The sequence below is a fragment of the Etheostoma spectabile genome, chromosome 13, assembly GCF_008692095.1.
Source record: "Etheostoma spectabile isolate EspeVRDwgs_2016 chromosome 13, UIUC_Espe_1.0, whole genome shotgun sequence".
NCBI lineage: Eukaryota > Metazoa > Chordata > Actinopteri > Perciformes > Percidae > Etheostoma > Etheostoma spectabile.
In genome coordinates this window covers 22,358,940-22,374,298 of record NC_045745.1, presented here as the reverse complement: position 1 = coordinate 22,374,298, position 15,359 = coordinate 22,358,940, and the positions used below count along the sequence as shown (strand labels likewise).

General features: G+C 41.0%; 1 protein-coding gene across 21 annotated transcripts in view; it reads right to left on the bottom strand.

Moving 5' to 3' along the window:
- The window catches only part of nbeaa (neurobeachin a), a 92,615-nt gene that overhangs the window by 18,660 nt on the left and 58,596 nt on the right, over nt 1-15,359 (bottom strand). For 14 of the 21 annotated variants that reach the window (XM_032532976.1, XM_032532973.1, XM_032532977.1 and 11 more), the window contains exons 14-34: nt 13,378-13,457; nt 12,956-13,018; nt 12,487-12,584; nt 11,859-11,951; nt 10,024-10,132; nt 9,823-9,904; nt 9,415-9,538; nt 9,092-9,284; nt 7,905-8,591; nt 7,278-7,718; nt 6,725-6,942; nt 6,387-6,540; nt 5,809-5,832; nt 5,330-5,413; nt 4,346-4,526; nt 3,666-3,790; nt 3,475-3,543; nt 3,164-3,332; nt 2,474-2,844; nt 1,790-1,926; nt 147-301 (exon numbers count right to left, since the gene is read on the bottom strand). In XM_032532976.1, coding sequence (XP_032388867.1) covers nt 147-301; nt 1,790-1,926; nt 2,474-2,844; nt 3,164-3,332; nt 3,475-3,543; nt 3,666-3,790; nt 4,346-4,526; nt 5,330-5,413; nt 5,809-5,832; nt 6,387-6,540; nt 6,725-6,942; nt 7,278-7,718; nt 7,905-8,591; nt 9,092-9,284; nt 9,415-9,538; nt 9,823-9,904; nt 10,024-10,132; nt 11,859-11,951; nt 12,487-12,584; nt 12,956-13,018; nt 13,378-13,457 — 3,657 coding nt within the window. The remainder of the gene's footprint in view (nt 1-146; nt 302-1,789; nt 1,927-2,473; nt 2,845-3,163; nt 3,333-3,474; nt 3,544-3,665; nt 3,791-4,345; nt 4,527-5,329; nt 5,414-5,808; nt 5,833-6,386; nt 6,541-6,724; nt 6,943-7,277; nt 7,719-7,904; nt 8,592-9,091; nt 9,285-9,414; nt 9,539-9,822; nt 9,905-10,023; nt 10,133-11,858; nt 11,952-12,486; nt 12,585-12,955; nt 13,019-13,377; nt 13,458-15,359) is intronic. The other 7 variants (XM_032532986.1, XM_032532992.1, XM_032532991.1 and 4 more) reach the window with 3 other exon arrangements.

Here is a 15,359-nt window from a genome sequence, read left to right as displayed (position 1 = left end):
ACATACACATACACATACACACACACACACATACAATATATATATATATAAAATACCTAAAGATATAGATTCAGGAGTTAAATTGATAGACGTGGGTGTGAAGACTTTTAGATTTTTATAAGTGCACAACATCTGTGTGTTATAACCTGTAGTGTTGATCATGCTCTTAGGTGTTGCAGTCGCAGCGGCAAAAATGTTGGGTGTGCTGCTGGGAGTGGCCGCTCCACTAGTGGTGGGCGTGCCCACTGTGTTGACTGACAGGCTACCAGGTGGCGGCTTTTTGACTGGAACCATAACACTCCTGTAAGAGATGAGACACAAAGGCATCAGACAAACCTGCACACACACAATACTATTTATCGAGTGCTCCTTAGTGATATCATGGCTCTGGATGTTGGTCATTGTGTGAGAACATCAATGAATGTGAGTGAGGATGAATGCACAGTAGACTTCAGTTTTGTTAGAGTGTCCAGGAGTGACCCCAAATCACAAGATCATTTCTTGCTTTGTTTTCGAACTCAACAAGGTTAACAACTTCCGGGAGCTAAAAAAAAATAAAATGGTTCTATTGGAAACTTCAGTCAATATCAACGTCAGGGAGTATCTTAAATGTCGAACAAATACATAGTTATCAAATCAAATAAAATGCAATTCTAAAATTTGCAACACTATCATATGTACATTAAATATTTCAGATTATAGATCCGTTTTTAATTGTTGTAAAACATTTTCAGAAACATAAAACGGTGCTGCTAATATAATCCATATATGCATCTATCAGAATGTAACACAATAAAATAATTTCTATTTCTTATAAGCTTGTAACAAACAAACTAGGGATAGTGCACATTTAAATTTCAGAAACATGTTTAGAAAAACTAAAATATCTTTGTTTAAAAACTATTAAAATACTGTTTGTTGGTAACTATGTATTTGCTATTAATTTATACACATAAGATGTATTAAGCTTGTCTGCATGGGACAGATACATTGGGTGGCCATCTTGGAGATAGATATGGAGCTATTTGTGATTTATTATGCAACCTGTCTTCAATCAATAACTTAGCTCTCAAGGACTGCCACAGAGCACGATCAAGGAGACTAAGTGTTGCACAGGAGATATATCCAGGTCATCACTCAGTGAGAGCATCTATATGTTAACGGTTTAGACAAGAGAAGAAAATTTTAACCTTTTCAAACTTTGTTTATGTCCTGTCATGTCAAACAACTTTATTATCCAGCGACAATAGCTTTATCCCTATATGATTTTAGCCTGACAGTCTAAAGTTGACAAAAATGTGAATAAATGATAAAATCAACAGTCTCAGTCATGATTTATAAACATGGTCAATCACTGCTACTAAAAATCATTGTTTTTATTTTTTTATATTCTATGTAGTGCACAGTAAAAGTGGTTTCCTGCAAACAAGCCATGGTGCAGAATTTACCTTTTACTTTTTTCTTATCTGTACATTATTGGATTTTAACTAAAGAAATCCATGTGACTGCTGGCAAGTAAACCACATTATGTAAGCCTGTAAATGTTTCCATCCAAAGAGTTCTGTTCAAAGGGGAAGGTCATTTTCTAAATACCAATCAATTGATTGACGTTTGTTTCCACTGTTTTTCCAAAATTGATGTACAGCAATTTGGAAAATAGCAGTACACTAAAACACATTAGCAAAAGATCAGTATTGGCTGGAAAAATTGATTAATTGATGGATGTGTCAGGCTGTACTGACTGTCTGTTTTTCTGCCTCTTGTAGGTCAAGCAGTAACTAAGACTGACCTGTCGAAGGAGTGGAACTGCATGGGCAGCATGGGGTGTGTCTTCAGGGCAGGGTCTGGGTGATAAGGTGTCGGCCCAGACTCTTGTCCCAAATCCCCGCCATCAACTGGAGCCGCCACCAAGCTCTTCAATATCTCCTGCATTTCAGAGAGAACATCCCATTTATTTGGTGACTACAGGACACAAGCTGTAAGGAGTGTAATGGCTTGACTAATTCTTGGCTGTTGTCTTCTCAAGTACTGTAACTTTGTACATTTTGTTTTCAATGTAGGCTATAATATTTATTACGTTGAAAAGTGAATGAAAAACATTACTATTGGCTCAGACAAAATCCAACATATAGAACAACTAACTTTTTACCAGCAGTAAACTTTGACTGTATATGAGCAAGGCATGCTTTAATGATTCATAATCTCACTGACAGCTGAATATTTGGAAAGATGTTTACCCTATTCAGACCTGGCATTAAAATCTTTCTCAGGTGATCCAACCACACAGCTAAAAATACAGATGTGGCTTGATCATACAAACCATATTTGAAAGTGCTGAAGGATGCATGGGCCCTCAGTGGTGAAAATTAAATGCATATGCATTTCCTGACCACATTGGATAACATTGATCAACTCTATCTGCAAATTTAGACATAAAAGCAGCCAGGTATCAATGGGGGTCAAACAGACCAACCTTGACATTGATGCCTTTGTTTGTTTGGCTGATGCTGGAGATGGACGAAGGCGGGGCTTGGCTGGAGTTGGGGTTGTGGGGAGAATCCAGAAGGCTCTCCTGTGACCTCCTAACATCTGACAGACTACACAATAGATCTGTGCCTCCTCCCCCACCTCCTCCTCCCATGTCTCTGTCTCTGTCTCTGTCCGTCTCCCTCCCCACCAGGCCGAGGCCAAGCCCCAGACCCATCTCTGAGCCGTTCAAGGAACCGGCCACATGGCCCTCCTCTCCGATGCCTGAGTCTGTGTGTGGGAGGCCTGCCCGGGGAGAGTCGTCCACGGGAGTGGGGGTCTGTTTGTCACGGTCAGAGAAGGCTGTGGATGGGTGTTCTGGAGTAACACACACAAATTGCAAAAGAATAGAGTTTCTCTTTGTAAAATGCACTGCTAAACAATTCCACAACATACAGTAGTGTCTGTTTTTATTCAATCTCTGCTTGTAAGCTTTATTTCTCTGTCAAGTAATACCCTTCTGTCTTTGTCCTTTTCTCTTTCATCCTCAATTTTCTCATTTTCTTGAAAAAGGTATTGTTGTTAATCTGAAGCCAGTAGTCACTGTACAAATGCTACAATGATAAGTCACCACCAGCTCATCCAAGATTACTCTGTAATATTGAGGATATTGCAGTGAAAAAAAAATGAGAATCACCTGTACTGGTTGGGGAGTTAATTTCGTGGCGGATGCTTCTCCCTGATAGGCTGGTGGACCTTCCAATCTCTCGCTGGGGTTCCAAAATGTCCCGGTACTTGGATACCATGAGAACTGAGATAAAGTAGACGACTGCCAGCGCCAGAAACTGAGCCTGCTTACTGTCATCCTACAGCAAAATAAAACACACCACACACAAACACACACACACATATACACACACACACATTTATTCAGTTAACACAACTCTTTGCACTTGTACCCATATGCATACTGTATACACTAAAAAATACACACAAACAAATACTTACCACATCTCTGAAAACCACAGCTCGAAGACGATTGATGTCTACATCCTGCAGGAGTCTGTCTGGATCCTGCTAAATATGGAAGACAGAATGTCAAATATGCGGCGTCCTACATATGCATGTTTCCGTGTCAGATTTTAAGTGTTGTGTGCAGGATGTGCATTTATGTGCCTGTGTGACTGTGTGTGTGCTACCTTGCTGGTGGTGGAGGCACTGTGGAGGCTGTCCTGTGACTTGCTGCTGGTTAAGGAGGATTTGCAGCTTCGGTCTCTCTGTCTCTGCCTGCACTCCAGACAGTTCCTCACTGCTACGCAGCATACTGATGGACACAAAAAGGTGAAGATGAAACCTGGCTGTAAGTATTTTATACTGCATAGGGTTTATTAGATGGCATATCGTTTCTTTTTGATGTATTACAGATAAGTAAATGTATTTGTTTTAAGGGAATGTCCAGTTGTTCTAAGAACAATACCCCAAAATGAAGATCCAATATAAATCAGTTTTAATCAAGCGACTTATTTAAAGACCTATCATAAATAAGCAGATGCACAAAATGAGAAGATAGAGTTTAATAGTTTATGACTCAGAAATCAAATGTAAAATCCAACACAAATTTGAGTGACTTTTACGTTGATATGTCTGTTTTCTTGGGTGTCTGTCATGACTCATTTAATGCAATGCACACCCATTTTAGGCATTCATTTATGAGTAATGAATTGGCATAAAACAAATCTAAAACAATTTCTTAATTCATTTTCTTTAGCAAAAATAACAAATTCTGTGTATCCTATGATCTGGGAATTTCTTCTGATATTTTATAGACTAACAGATTAAACAAAAGAATAATCAAAAGATACATTGAACTAGCACACACCCAGGCGGAGGCATTGCCTCATCAGCCCTCCTGATGACATGTTCTTCTCGGCTTCAATCTCACTGAAGTTGAGAGAGCTGGCAAACACCAGTACGTCCACCATGGCCATGAGACGAGACAGGAAGGTGACTGCTGTTTCTGAAGACATGCCCTGTGTCGCCTCAATGTTCTCCAACTCCGTCTGGCAAAGGGGAGGATATACACAAATGCTTGCCAGTTATTCAGTGAAAGCAAGCATGCATGCACAATAAACTGGATGCTTTCTCACTGGTTTTAGAAAGGTGGTGAAATAATGTAGTATTCTCTTTTTTTAAACAATAGAAGTAACCTTTGGAAAATGTATTATCATCATGTCTTACATGAGCATGACCACAATGGTCTTAGCTGGTGGTACCAACAAACAGGAAAGCAACCTTTAGTATCATGCTGGTTAAGTGACATATGTACTAAAATGATGAAATCTGGCAACATGAAGTGTTCTACACAACACAAAGGAAGTACAGCCTGGTGACACACAGGTAATGGTAACAGTGGGATCATGACAGTAGCAGTGTGGCCTATTAGCAGTAACAGTGGCAGTGTACAGACAGGTAGAGCTAGACTAGAATATATTTCATAGACAATTATAGACATAGTATTTTTATAGACATAGGTATTCATAGACAACGTCCTTTTATGTTGACACCAACCTAAGTGAATAAATAACCAAATGTTCAGTATATTTAGAGTGAAAATAAATTTGAAGGCAGCAAAGCAGGGGTTAAAACTTGCAAACCAAGTGTGTGGTTTGCTGTGTCTCTGCTTCAGTAAGCAGGATGTGCAGGGCTGTGGAGAGTCGACAAAGTGCAAGCATCTGGAGGCTCGTCAGAGAAAGTGAGAACAGACATTTGGGAAATAACAGACACACAAGGTGAGGACAGAAGGGCTTGGGTTGGTGCTCTTAGCTCTTCTGGTGATGGTGGGAGTCTCAGGCTATTTACGCACCTCTCCCCCTGCGCCTCCTCCCCCAGGAACAGGGGTCACCTCATCTCCCTTTGACCCCCTCTGGGGTCCGGCTCCTCCTGCCTTCTTTTGTGTTGATACAAATGGGACAAGCTTAGCAGATGCAACCCTTCAGGACTTATGGAAACTCTAATTTCTCCTTATCATCGATGCACCTCATGGCCTTTGAGTCTTTTCTATTCCCCTTATTTGTATAAAATTCTAACAGCGTTAGAATATTATACAAAGTGTATGCAGTTTAGTATATCTAGTTCCTATAACTTTAGGAACTGGATACAGTGAGGCAGAGAAGTCAATAGATACAACCAGTTTAAAGGGAAGTAGTAATTATCAGCAAAGAAGCACCACAAATAGAAACACTATGCATGTCAGACAAGCAAGGTTTAGTGTCAGTCACAATGGTAAATAAACCAGAACAAAGTATTAGTAGAATAGAAAGAGAGGAAGAAACTGCAACTTACAGTGTTGGCACTACTCTTAGAACTCTGCACATGCAAAAAACAGACAAAAGAGACAAGAAAGTACACAGAATACATGTAACACAGAGAGGAAAAGAAAGGTGATTAAAGTAAATAGATTATCAAACTACCAAATTAAGTAGATTGTTAATTTAAAGGAATAGAACAAAGCTCAAATAAAGGTTAAAATACTGTGCAAGAAGTGTTAGATTGACAGCAAAGTGTAGATGAGAGGATTTCAGAAAAAAGCTGACATTTTATTTGGTTTACTCATTTTTAAATGCAAGGCCAAACTAATCCTAACTTTTTGCAAGTATAAATTTCAACTTTTAAGGTCTATGAGATTATTTTAGATTTTTGTATATATCTTGATTTCATAGGGTTAAAAAAAAGCTACAAAATGTAACAAAAACACATTTTTTAACCTATTGAATCATGCAAGATCAACGTTGCTCTGAGAGGGGGAATCAGGTTCTTCAAAGTCCGTGTTTGGCACTGACACCTGAGTTACAGGCCTATGAAGCAGCTGTTGACCTGCAGTTTTCCCTTCTACCACAGAGGGGCAGAGTAGAGCCACTTACAGAAGGGGAGGTGGCAGCAGACAGGAGAGGCAGGATGCCTCCACAGGCGATGATGATGTTGTCCACCATCTGAGAAATGAGGTGGATCGTGTTGTGTACGAAGATTATGTTCTCATTGCTGTTTACAAAATCCATCACCGACTTGGTGGAGTGGCTGAAATTAGAAATAAAAGTTGGAGGGACGATTTTAAATTACAGTTTGGAAATTGGAACATCATAGGTAACACTTTACTTCTTGAATATGCTCAATCTAACTTAATTTGCAATACATGTGTCATCAATAGAGATGCCTTAAAAACAAGGCATAAGTGCTAGTAGTGTAAGCTTATTAAGCTCACCTCCTCCACACATGCACGTCAGTCTCCAGGGCGAACAGCAGGTCAGTAAGCAACCTCTGGTGCATCGGAGACCACTTGAATTCTGGGATGCGGAACATGGTCGTGCGTGGGCCGGGGCTGAACTGCCGGCGCTGCTCCTCCGTCATGGGCATGCCCCTGAAACCCAGATCAACACGTAGGTCCCGCTCCAGCTGGGCTGCAGTACGACCATGGAGGGCCTGCAACATGGTGGGGGCAAAGATTCGGTCAGCCAGAAAAGGGCTTTCATTACATCCCTTTCTAGTCTAACATACATACGTTTATGAAATTAAATTTCATAAGAAAAAAACACTGGGACATCGTATTCGGTATTTCTTGATTTATTAAAGAATTAGCTCATGTGTGGGCAGTCACTGCTTTTCTTCTAAGAGAAAGCCGCGCTTTAAATGCAAATCAATACACACAGACAATAACATTGGGGAAGCCATGTCCAATTAGAGTAACCCAGCAACTTACTTGCAGACTTGTGTGAACAACAAAATGAGACACATGTACAGTACACAGATAAACACACCTGAGTGGTGGCAGTAGTTTGGATCTTCTTTGTGTCCTTGTCTTTCCCATCATCCGACCTCTCTGTATCAGAGGTGGTGCTGGCTGTGTCTCCCCCAGTCTTAAGCCCCGCGGCCTCTCCCTCTGCCCCGGTTGTGCCCTCTCCCTCTGGGAAATCTGGTCTAGATCCCTGGATCTGGGCTTGGCTCTCAGCTTCTGCAATAGAGCTGATGTCAGCAAGTGGGCTCTCGATCTTGAAGGGCCCGTCCTCTGGAAGTTCCCCAGCAGTGTGGCTATGTGTTAAATCAGAGCCGCAGCTAGTCATGTGGGCCAGCAGGCTGAGGTCATCACTGGCGCTGGTGGTGGAGTGAGCTGGGACTGGACCAGATGGAGTGGGCTGGTCTGGACTCGGCAATACAAGAGGGTCTGTGGCTGCCAGAGCTGGAAGCAGCTTCTCATCAACCTGGAAGAGATGAATGGGGTAATAAAAACATAAAATAACATTAAGACATGAGGAAAGTAGAAAGAATAAGGACAGAAAGCAAGTGGACTGTTTGGTGATATTATATTCTAGATCAGAAGGGAAAGATGTGGCTCCACAGATACAACTTAAGTAATTAAAGACAATAATCTTCCTATTAAATCCTACCTTGCTGAAGAGAAATCCATTGTTGCTCGGGACACTGTCTTTCTCGTCAGCCAATGTGATGAGCGGACCCATGTTCCCATCATCCTCCAGGCTGACCCCTGAAATCCCCAGGCTTGACCCCATGCCAACCCCTGAGCCTGGCGTGTCATCTTTAGGCACCAGATTCCCATTTAGGTTTTGAACTACAGCGCAGTAAGCACTGTCCAGGAGAGAATCCACCTCTACCAAAGGTCCATTCTCTATTACTCCACCACCTCCTCCACCCACACCTCCACCAAGGCCTTCTGGAGACAAGTCTAGATCATCCAGCTTTACTTCTGTGGCCTCTACCTTCTCTGCTTTAATGTCTACCAGCAGGTCATGGACCTCCACCCTCACCCCTGGACCAGCGCTTTGCTCCCCGGGTGTCAGGGCTTCTCCATTGGGTCGCTTCACAGCGCCCTCTGCAAGGAGGTTGCGTGAGTCTCCGCCAGCCCCCTCGCTGTACTCTGCCTCGCTCTCGGGGGTCTGTGTCTGGGAGTTGTCGTCAATCTCCAGGTTGCCGTTGACAACAGGGGCAGGTGTAGCGGAAAGCCCAGAGATGGTGGACACAGAGCCTTTCTTCCCCTTCTTCATGTTTTCCTCCTCCTGGCGCTGGTATTCTTCGTACATCTTAGCCAAGTACTCTTTATGGGCTTCGTAGGTCACCTGTGAAAGATGGTGGGGATATAGTTGGTTATGTGATTTGAACACAACCACTGACAATGGTTAACCTTCACGTCAATAACTTCTCCACCAGGTAGTCCTTATGGGCTCATAGATAATCTGTACCAACGGCTACATAGATGAAACTGGGACGCAAGCCTAAAGGGGCTATTAGGTCATCATCCAAAATATCCCCATGCTTTTGCACTGCCATGATATAATGGGTTAGTTAAATTCCCACCACTGAACAGTGAACAGAGAGATGATCAGTTAATTAAAATAATATCTATCTAGCATGATACTTCCTCTGGACCTTGCAGGTCACTGAAAAAATAAGTATGATAAATATGTACAAATCAATAAGGCTTTCATCAACCCTTCAGAAAGCAAAGGAAATGGGTATTTATGTTGCTTCATTAATGTATTTCTTCATGATTGACTGATGATGAGTGTACAGAGAAACTTTTTCTCTTTGATACTTAAAGTGTATATCTCCCTCTCACCTTGGAGTGTGCGATGGATAGGGTATCAACCCAGACCCTCCACCCTCCCCACTCGTATTTGATCGCATGGTAGAGCAGGATCCTAAAGATGTTGTACACCATCTCAGTAATTTTCTGCTCCTCTGGGTTCTTGGGGTTGATGTATCCGAGGGAAAACATCCAGTCCTGCCAAACAGAGCACTGCAGCAGGCAGCTGGTACACAACACAAACACTGTATGTGAGTTGGGCAGCAGCAAGTGCTTAATATCAAAATCTAAGAAGCAATGTAAGAAGCAAAAGACAAGTAGTTGAATATAAATGCTAGTAATTTGTGTCCTCTTACCGCCGGTTTTCACGGCTGTTACTGAAGAGTTTTATCATGTCAGAAAGAAAGAGTCTTCTGACTTCCATCAGCTCAGCACTGGGAGAGGAGTTCTTCAACAGGGTGGCCACTACCTTTAGAATCACTGGGTGGGTGGTAAAAATCGTGCAATGAGGAGAAAAAGGGAAAGAAGAATGGGATGAGAGAATAAGAGAAGCAAATATATAAAAAGTATTTTGAACAAGAGAGAAAAATGTGAGGGACAGGAGAGTGAGAGGCAGATTAATAAGTGGGAGATGGCAGCAGTGTCGGCTTTTGAATTGAGGCTTTGTTGTCTGTTGACTCGCATTAAAACAACACTGCATTATTGGCAGACCCAAGAACGCAGAAAGACATGGCAGATGCAGGCTACAGTGTTTTTGTACTTACTGGGATTCTGGATCTTAACAGTGGAGTCGGGCTCAGGGTGGGGTTTGTGAACCACCTGAGTACAGACCTGCTCTGTCAAAATCTGCACACACAGAGGATTAACAGCTGTCAATTAAAATACTCAAATTCTGATCATTCACAGACTAAAAGGGCATCACTTCATACATGTTGCTATAGCGTGTCAATGAGCCAATCACCTACCTCATACAGAGTGTTGTAGGTGGTGACAGAGACCGTGTTGGTGTGCATCATCAGCCTCTCCCCCAGCAGTGTGAAAAGACTGTGCGTGTGCATGATCTCTACCTTCCTCCTGCAGGGAGACATACAGCTTGCCAATCATAAAAGAATTTATGACAGTTGAAATTGACATTGATTGTCACTGGCTTGATGACATTCTGATATTGGCAGGTGGCACCATGTGGCCCTGTCAGTTATGATGGGACCAAAGAGGATGAGAAACGAATACCAACATGAGAAATTAACAAGAGACATTAACAGAACGGCAATACTGCAGGCGGCACTGGGGCAACGTTTGCATGGCTGCAAATCATTAAGTGTAACAATTAACCTTGCCAGCAGGCAAACATTGTGTCTCTAAGAGGCTTTTAACTAGGGAGAATCAGAAATCAGGGTTGACTAACTTTGAGGATTTTTAAAAAATTAAACTAAGCCAATATTTCTTAGCGCTTCTGAGTATACCTGACTGTAATCCTGTTGTTAATAAGAAGAAATTATGGAAAGTACAATAACTATTAACATATACGTACATCTAACAAATCCTTTACCTCCCATTATTATGTTTTTAATGTTTGAATTTAATCAGTTACTAATTTTACTCTCTTTTAACAGAATAATTATAATATACTGAAATATAGACATACAGTCCCAAATAGAACAGAAGCTATTAAACTGAGGGCACAATGGCATACTTTACACAGAAATAAATACATTATGTCTATAAATCTTGGTCAACGTGATGCCCTGTTGATGCCGCTGTGATACAGAGTCACTGCTTTCAATTAGATGGGAAAACGAGGGGCTACATGCTTGCATGCACACAGTATATCGTAAGTTTAATTAAGAAACAACATCAACAGCAACAATGCAGAAAATATCTAAAACAGTTGCTTATTGGAGGTAACATTGACTCTCAAACTACAGTTTAGAAACCCAGTATAATTCAATTACATTTAAAAAAAATTGTATGTAGTAGTGTATTGTCAAATCATAACAGAAGTTATTTCAGGACACTTTGCAGATAAAGTAAGTCTTAGACCACACTCTATAATTTTACAGAAATCCAACAATTCCCCAATATAATCTGAATTGGTTTATTTTTAATCTATGAGATCAACAATAAAATAAAACATTTCAGTGGCTCTGAAATCCTGATTATAGCAGAAAAACCTTTTTTATCCAGCTTTTTAAAGACGATAAATCATCAGATTATCGGTAAATCCCCCAAAAATAGGTTATGTTCAATTAATTTATAAAATGTCTTTCAAAAGGGTAAAATATCACTAAATTGCCTCCTGGATAAATATTACATTTCCATAAGTATTGACATGTAAACTTGAAAGCGGTAGCCCTACAGGATGTTTGGTTGGAGCAGATGTTTAGTAGGTGGGGCACTAAAGGTGCAGTGTTCAGGTGCAGCTTGGCAGCCTGCTCCCATGGTGTGCAGGGAGAGGCTTGAATGTCACATGGGATGAATAAATCCCCAGCATTCATTGCTGCTCATCAAGGTTCCACCTCCCTGCCAGTGCACACTGTCAGAAGGATTATTCCGCCTGGACTTGATGATGAGGACATTATTATTACGTACACAAACAAACAGCCCTTCTAAGGCTCACTGGAGGCTCCACGTTTTCTTGCACTCTATGTGAGGCCTCTCAATCTAACAACCATGATGCAGTATGATAAGATGCAGTGACATAAGAAAATATTTAAGTATTTCAGTGAATCACCATTTACTGAGCACCAAACACCACATTATATACCAGTCAGAAAGCACAGAGATATAAAAAGGTACTGACTTGTGACCAAGGTGCTTGAGGAAGTAGCCCAGGACTTTGAGGGCTTGGACGCGGATACTTTCGCTCTTGGAGGCCAGAAGCTTGCAGATCACCCTGTAACATGTCAAACACAGCCACACTGATTACATGTCAATGAAGGAATTATAATGCCTTACACTTAGTAAACATCCTCCTCCATCCAAGTTAGCTACACGTGCTGACTGTGCTCAGAGGACATGAAAGTGAAAAAAATGGGACACACACAAACACACACACAGTTTGCTGACTAGCTCTGCGGCAACATGAGATTTACCATAGCAACCAAAAACACATCAATGTGCAGTTGTGCTTTGGAGGACTTAGCAGCACATTTTGACTCTCTTTTGACTTTCTTTTAGAAATCATGTTGCCTGGCTGAAGCTACCCTTTGTATATGTTACATCTGGATTGTAACTGAACATATAAACAATAGCTTAACCATGTAGTAAAGCATTTAGGATATAGTTGCTGCACACAACTGAGGATGGTTTTGCTCATCAGACAAATCATATAATCATATGCTATTAAAATCTTCACTGCTGGATTTGTAAATTACTTTAAGTTGCTAAAAGATATAAGTGGTGTGCGTGTGTGTGTGTGTATCACTCACCTTATTCCATTTCTCTGGTCAAATGCAGGGATCATAGATGCTGGGTGTTCAGACATAAGAGCCACCAACAGTTGTAGCACGTCGTGGATATTCTCATCCTGCAGAGAAAAGAAAGTGAAGATGAACAGGTGAAAAATTAAGAACGAGGAAGCCCAAAGGGAAAGACGACTATAAGGGTTAAGAGGACAAATAGAGAGTTGTAGGAGTGGACAATGAGGGGGCATTGTGGAGGAACAGGTGGTATTTCAGAGCAAGAATAGATATAATTGTTACAGAAGAGCACATTCTGTTCAGGCCATTGTTGTGCCATTTTTAATGCTGTCACAGCCCTGAAGCTGACTCACACTCTTAAGAGGCCCACAAATTATAATGCACATTTTGCAACCAGCTCCACTCAACACTCTTACTGTCTATGTCTCACTCTTTGCCCCTCTTTGACAGTGTCTCTTTGGCAATAATTAGCATTTACCTCATGCATGGTCAATAGGTAATTGAGAATGCTTTGCAGCTCGTCCTCCTTCACGCCCCGGTCCTGTAAAAAAACAGACATGGCATCTTTAAAACAAATCATTCATGATCTTCAGGTGTTTTTGCATTTTCTTAACCTCAGATGACTTTGTTCATTCTACTCCTGGTTGATGCATTTTGACCGTTAGGCAGCAACAACTTAATACACACATAAATACAGGAACAAATCAATACAAGCACACACAGTGCTTCATTCAGGCTGCTGATCTATAATGCGATTCTCCACACACACACACATTTTATATTAAGCCCACGGCCCCCAGAGGGGATAAAAAACAACAGAGGACATAATGGAAAAAAGTGATTTCTTGCAACTTAAACTATGTGATGAAGATAATGGTAACCCATTTCCCCTTACTGTACCTTTAGTATGAGTTGCTTGAGGAAGAGAAGCATGAAGGCTCTGAGCGAGATGATCTCCTTTTGGGATGGTCGTGGTCCATCTAAACAATCAACCAAATCAAAGAATAATTTCCTGTTAAAAGTTAATTTTTATGCACGATCATGATCAGCTAAATAAGTCTGTAGCTCTGTCTTAGTGAGCACTACTCTGTACTGATATTAGGTTTTATTAGGGATCCTGAAGAGCAGACAAAAACATGTTAACACAAGTGCACGCACACGCAAAAACACGCACACGCCCACACGCGCGCGCACACACGCACACGCCCACACGCGCACGCACGTGCACACGCACACACACACACACACACACACACACACATATGTGTTCTATATACGATAGAACCGTAAATCAGGTAATTAAATCCAGAAGCAATGTGGCAATCTGGATATTTTATAGTTGTACTAATCTAAATGATTACAGAAAATACTTGGAAATTTATGTGATTGACTACCAAATGATCCAAAACAAACCAGCAGTGTAATCCCCTGTATCTACTTTAAAGCTCTGGCACTCCATCAGCTGTTTGCTGTGGTGGGCTACAAAGAAATAATTGAGTAAAAAACAGAAAAGCATCTGATGCATTACACAAGCATTTCCTCATGTGGGTCTGATGTAATTGCCTCTTTCTAAAAGGTCTGACATCTTTGCTATTCTTGAAGCATTAAGCTCAGTTTTGCCATGATACATAACTGCCACAAGCCTCAATGAACTTTATTTGTGTGCTTTAAGAGCCACAAATAGCCACCAGGTTCAGGAAATGTGTTTTCAACAGTTGTGTTTGATCATTCTGAAATGTGGCTGCATTTAGCTTCAGCAAAGGTTTCCTTTCACCTCTGAAACGATGGCTCAGTAGCCCTTTTGAAAAGAGGAAAAACGACAACTCAGATGTTGGCATTGCATTTTTTATTGTTGTAACTGAATTTAATTCATTTTTGAGGTGTTTAATGTGTGCGCCAGATACACTAGAAGCTTAGGGCTGTGATGAATTGGCTCAAAACTGCTGCCAAATAACTAACTAATAGAATATGGTGCCAAATAGAAAAGATGCATACATTCAGACCAAAGCAAGAATGATATAAGACCCAATCTTTAGAAATAAGGACATTTTCCCGGTAATGGTCCCAGTGGCACCTGCAACAAGATAAAGTTGACTTCCCAACTCATTCTCCATCTACTTCAACTACTCTTCTACAGGTGTCATTAACAAACAGTCAGTACAAAATAAACCTCACAAGCTACCCGTTCTCATCAGCATTCTACATTCTCAACAGAGATTTGTTGAGTTTATAAAGCAACAGTAAGCATTTATGATGTCCGTATTATGTGCTTTTTCCACAGCACACTTTGCTGTGTCAGGATGTTTGGAATTTACCTTATTTTATGCGAGCTACAAAGGCACAGTACTGCAAGAGCAAACAGTGTTTATTGTAAGCTCTAAAAAATGCACCTCGTCCTCTTAGAACATTTAAACTGATATCTGACCCATAGCTGCTTAGCCAGAGCAAGTAAAGAAAAACATAAAAGACCATGGGTGTCAAAGGAAAATACGAACCTTCTCCCATCATAATTTTGTCATCCTCTGCTGTCCTTGAATCATAGGAGTTTGTTTTGTTTTCATCTGTTCACCTGCTCTACACAAAGCCAAAACATGACAGCAAAGCACTCCCCTGTGATTCGTCATCATTATCTGTCAAGCTGGTACATGTTTATGGAATATTGACACTCACCATCCATCATGGTTACCCAGCAGCTCTATGTCAAACATAGATGCACCAGGTGAACATGTGCAAGTGCAACCTCCATTGTAAAGGTCTTTTAAGAGGATTTGAGCAAAGCTTATATTCATATATACTGATTCTCAGGGGCCGCTTTAATTATCGTCATTTATTCTTTGAAATTAATTTTCTTCTTGTGCTCCTTTTATCCTAATATGGCTCAA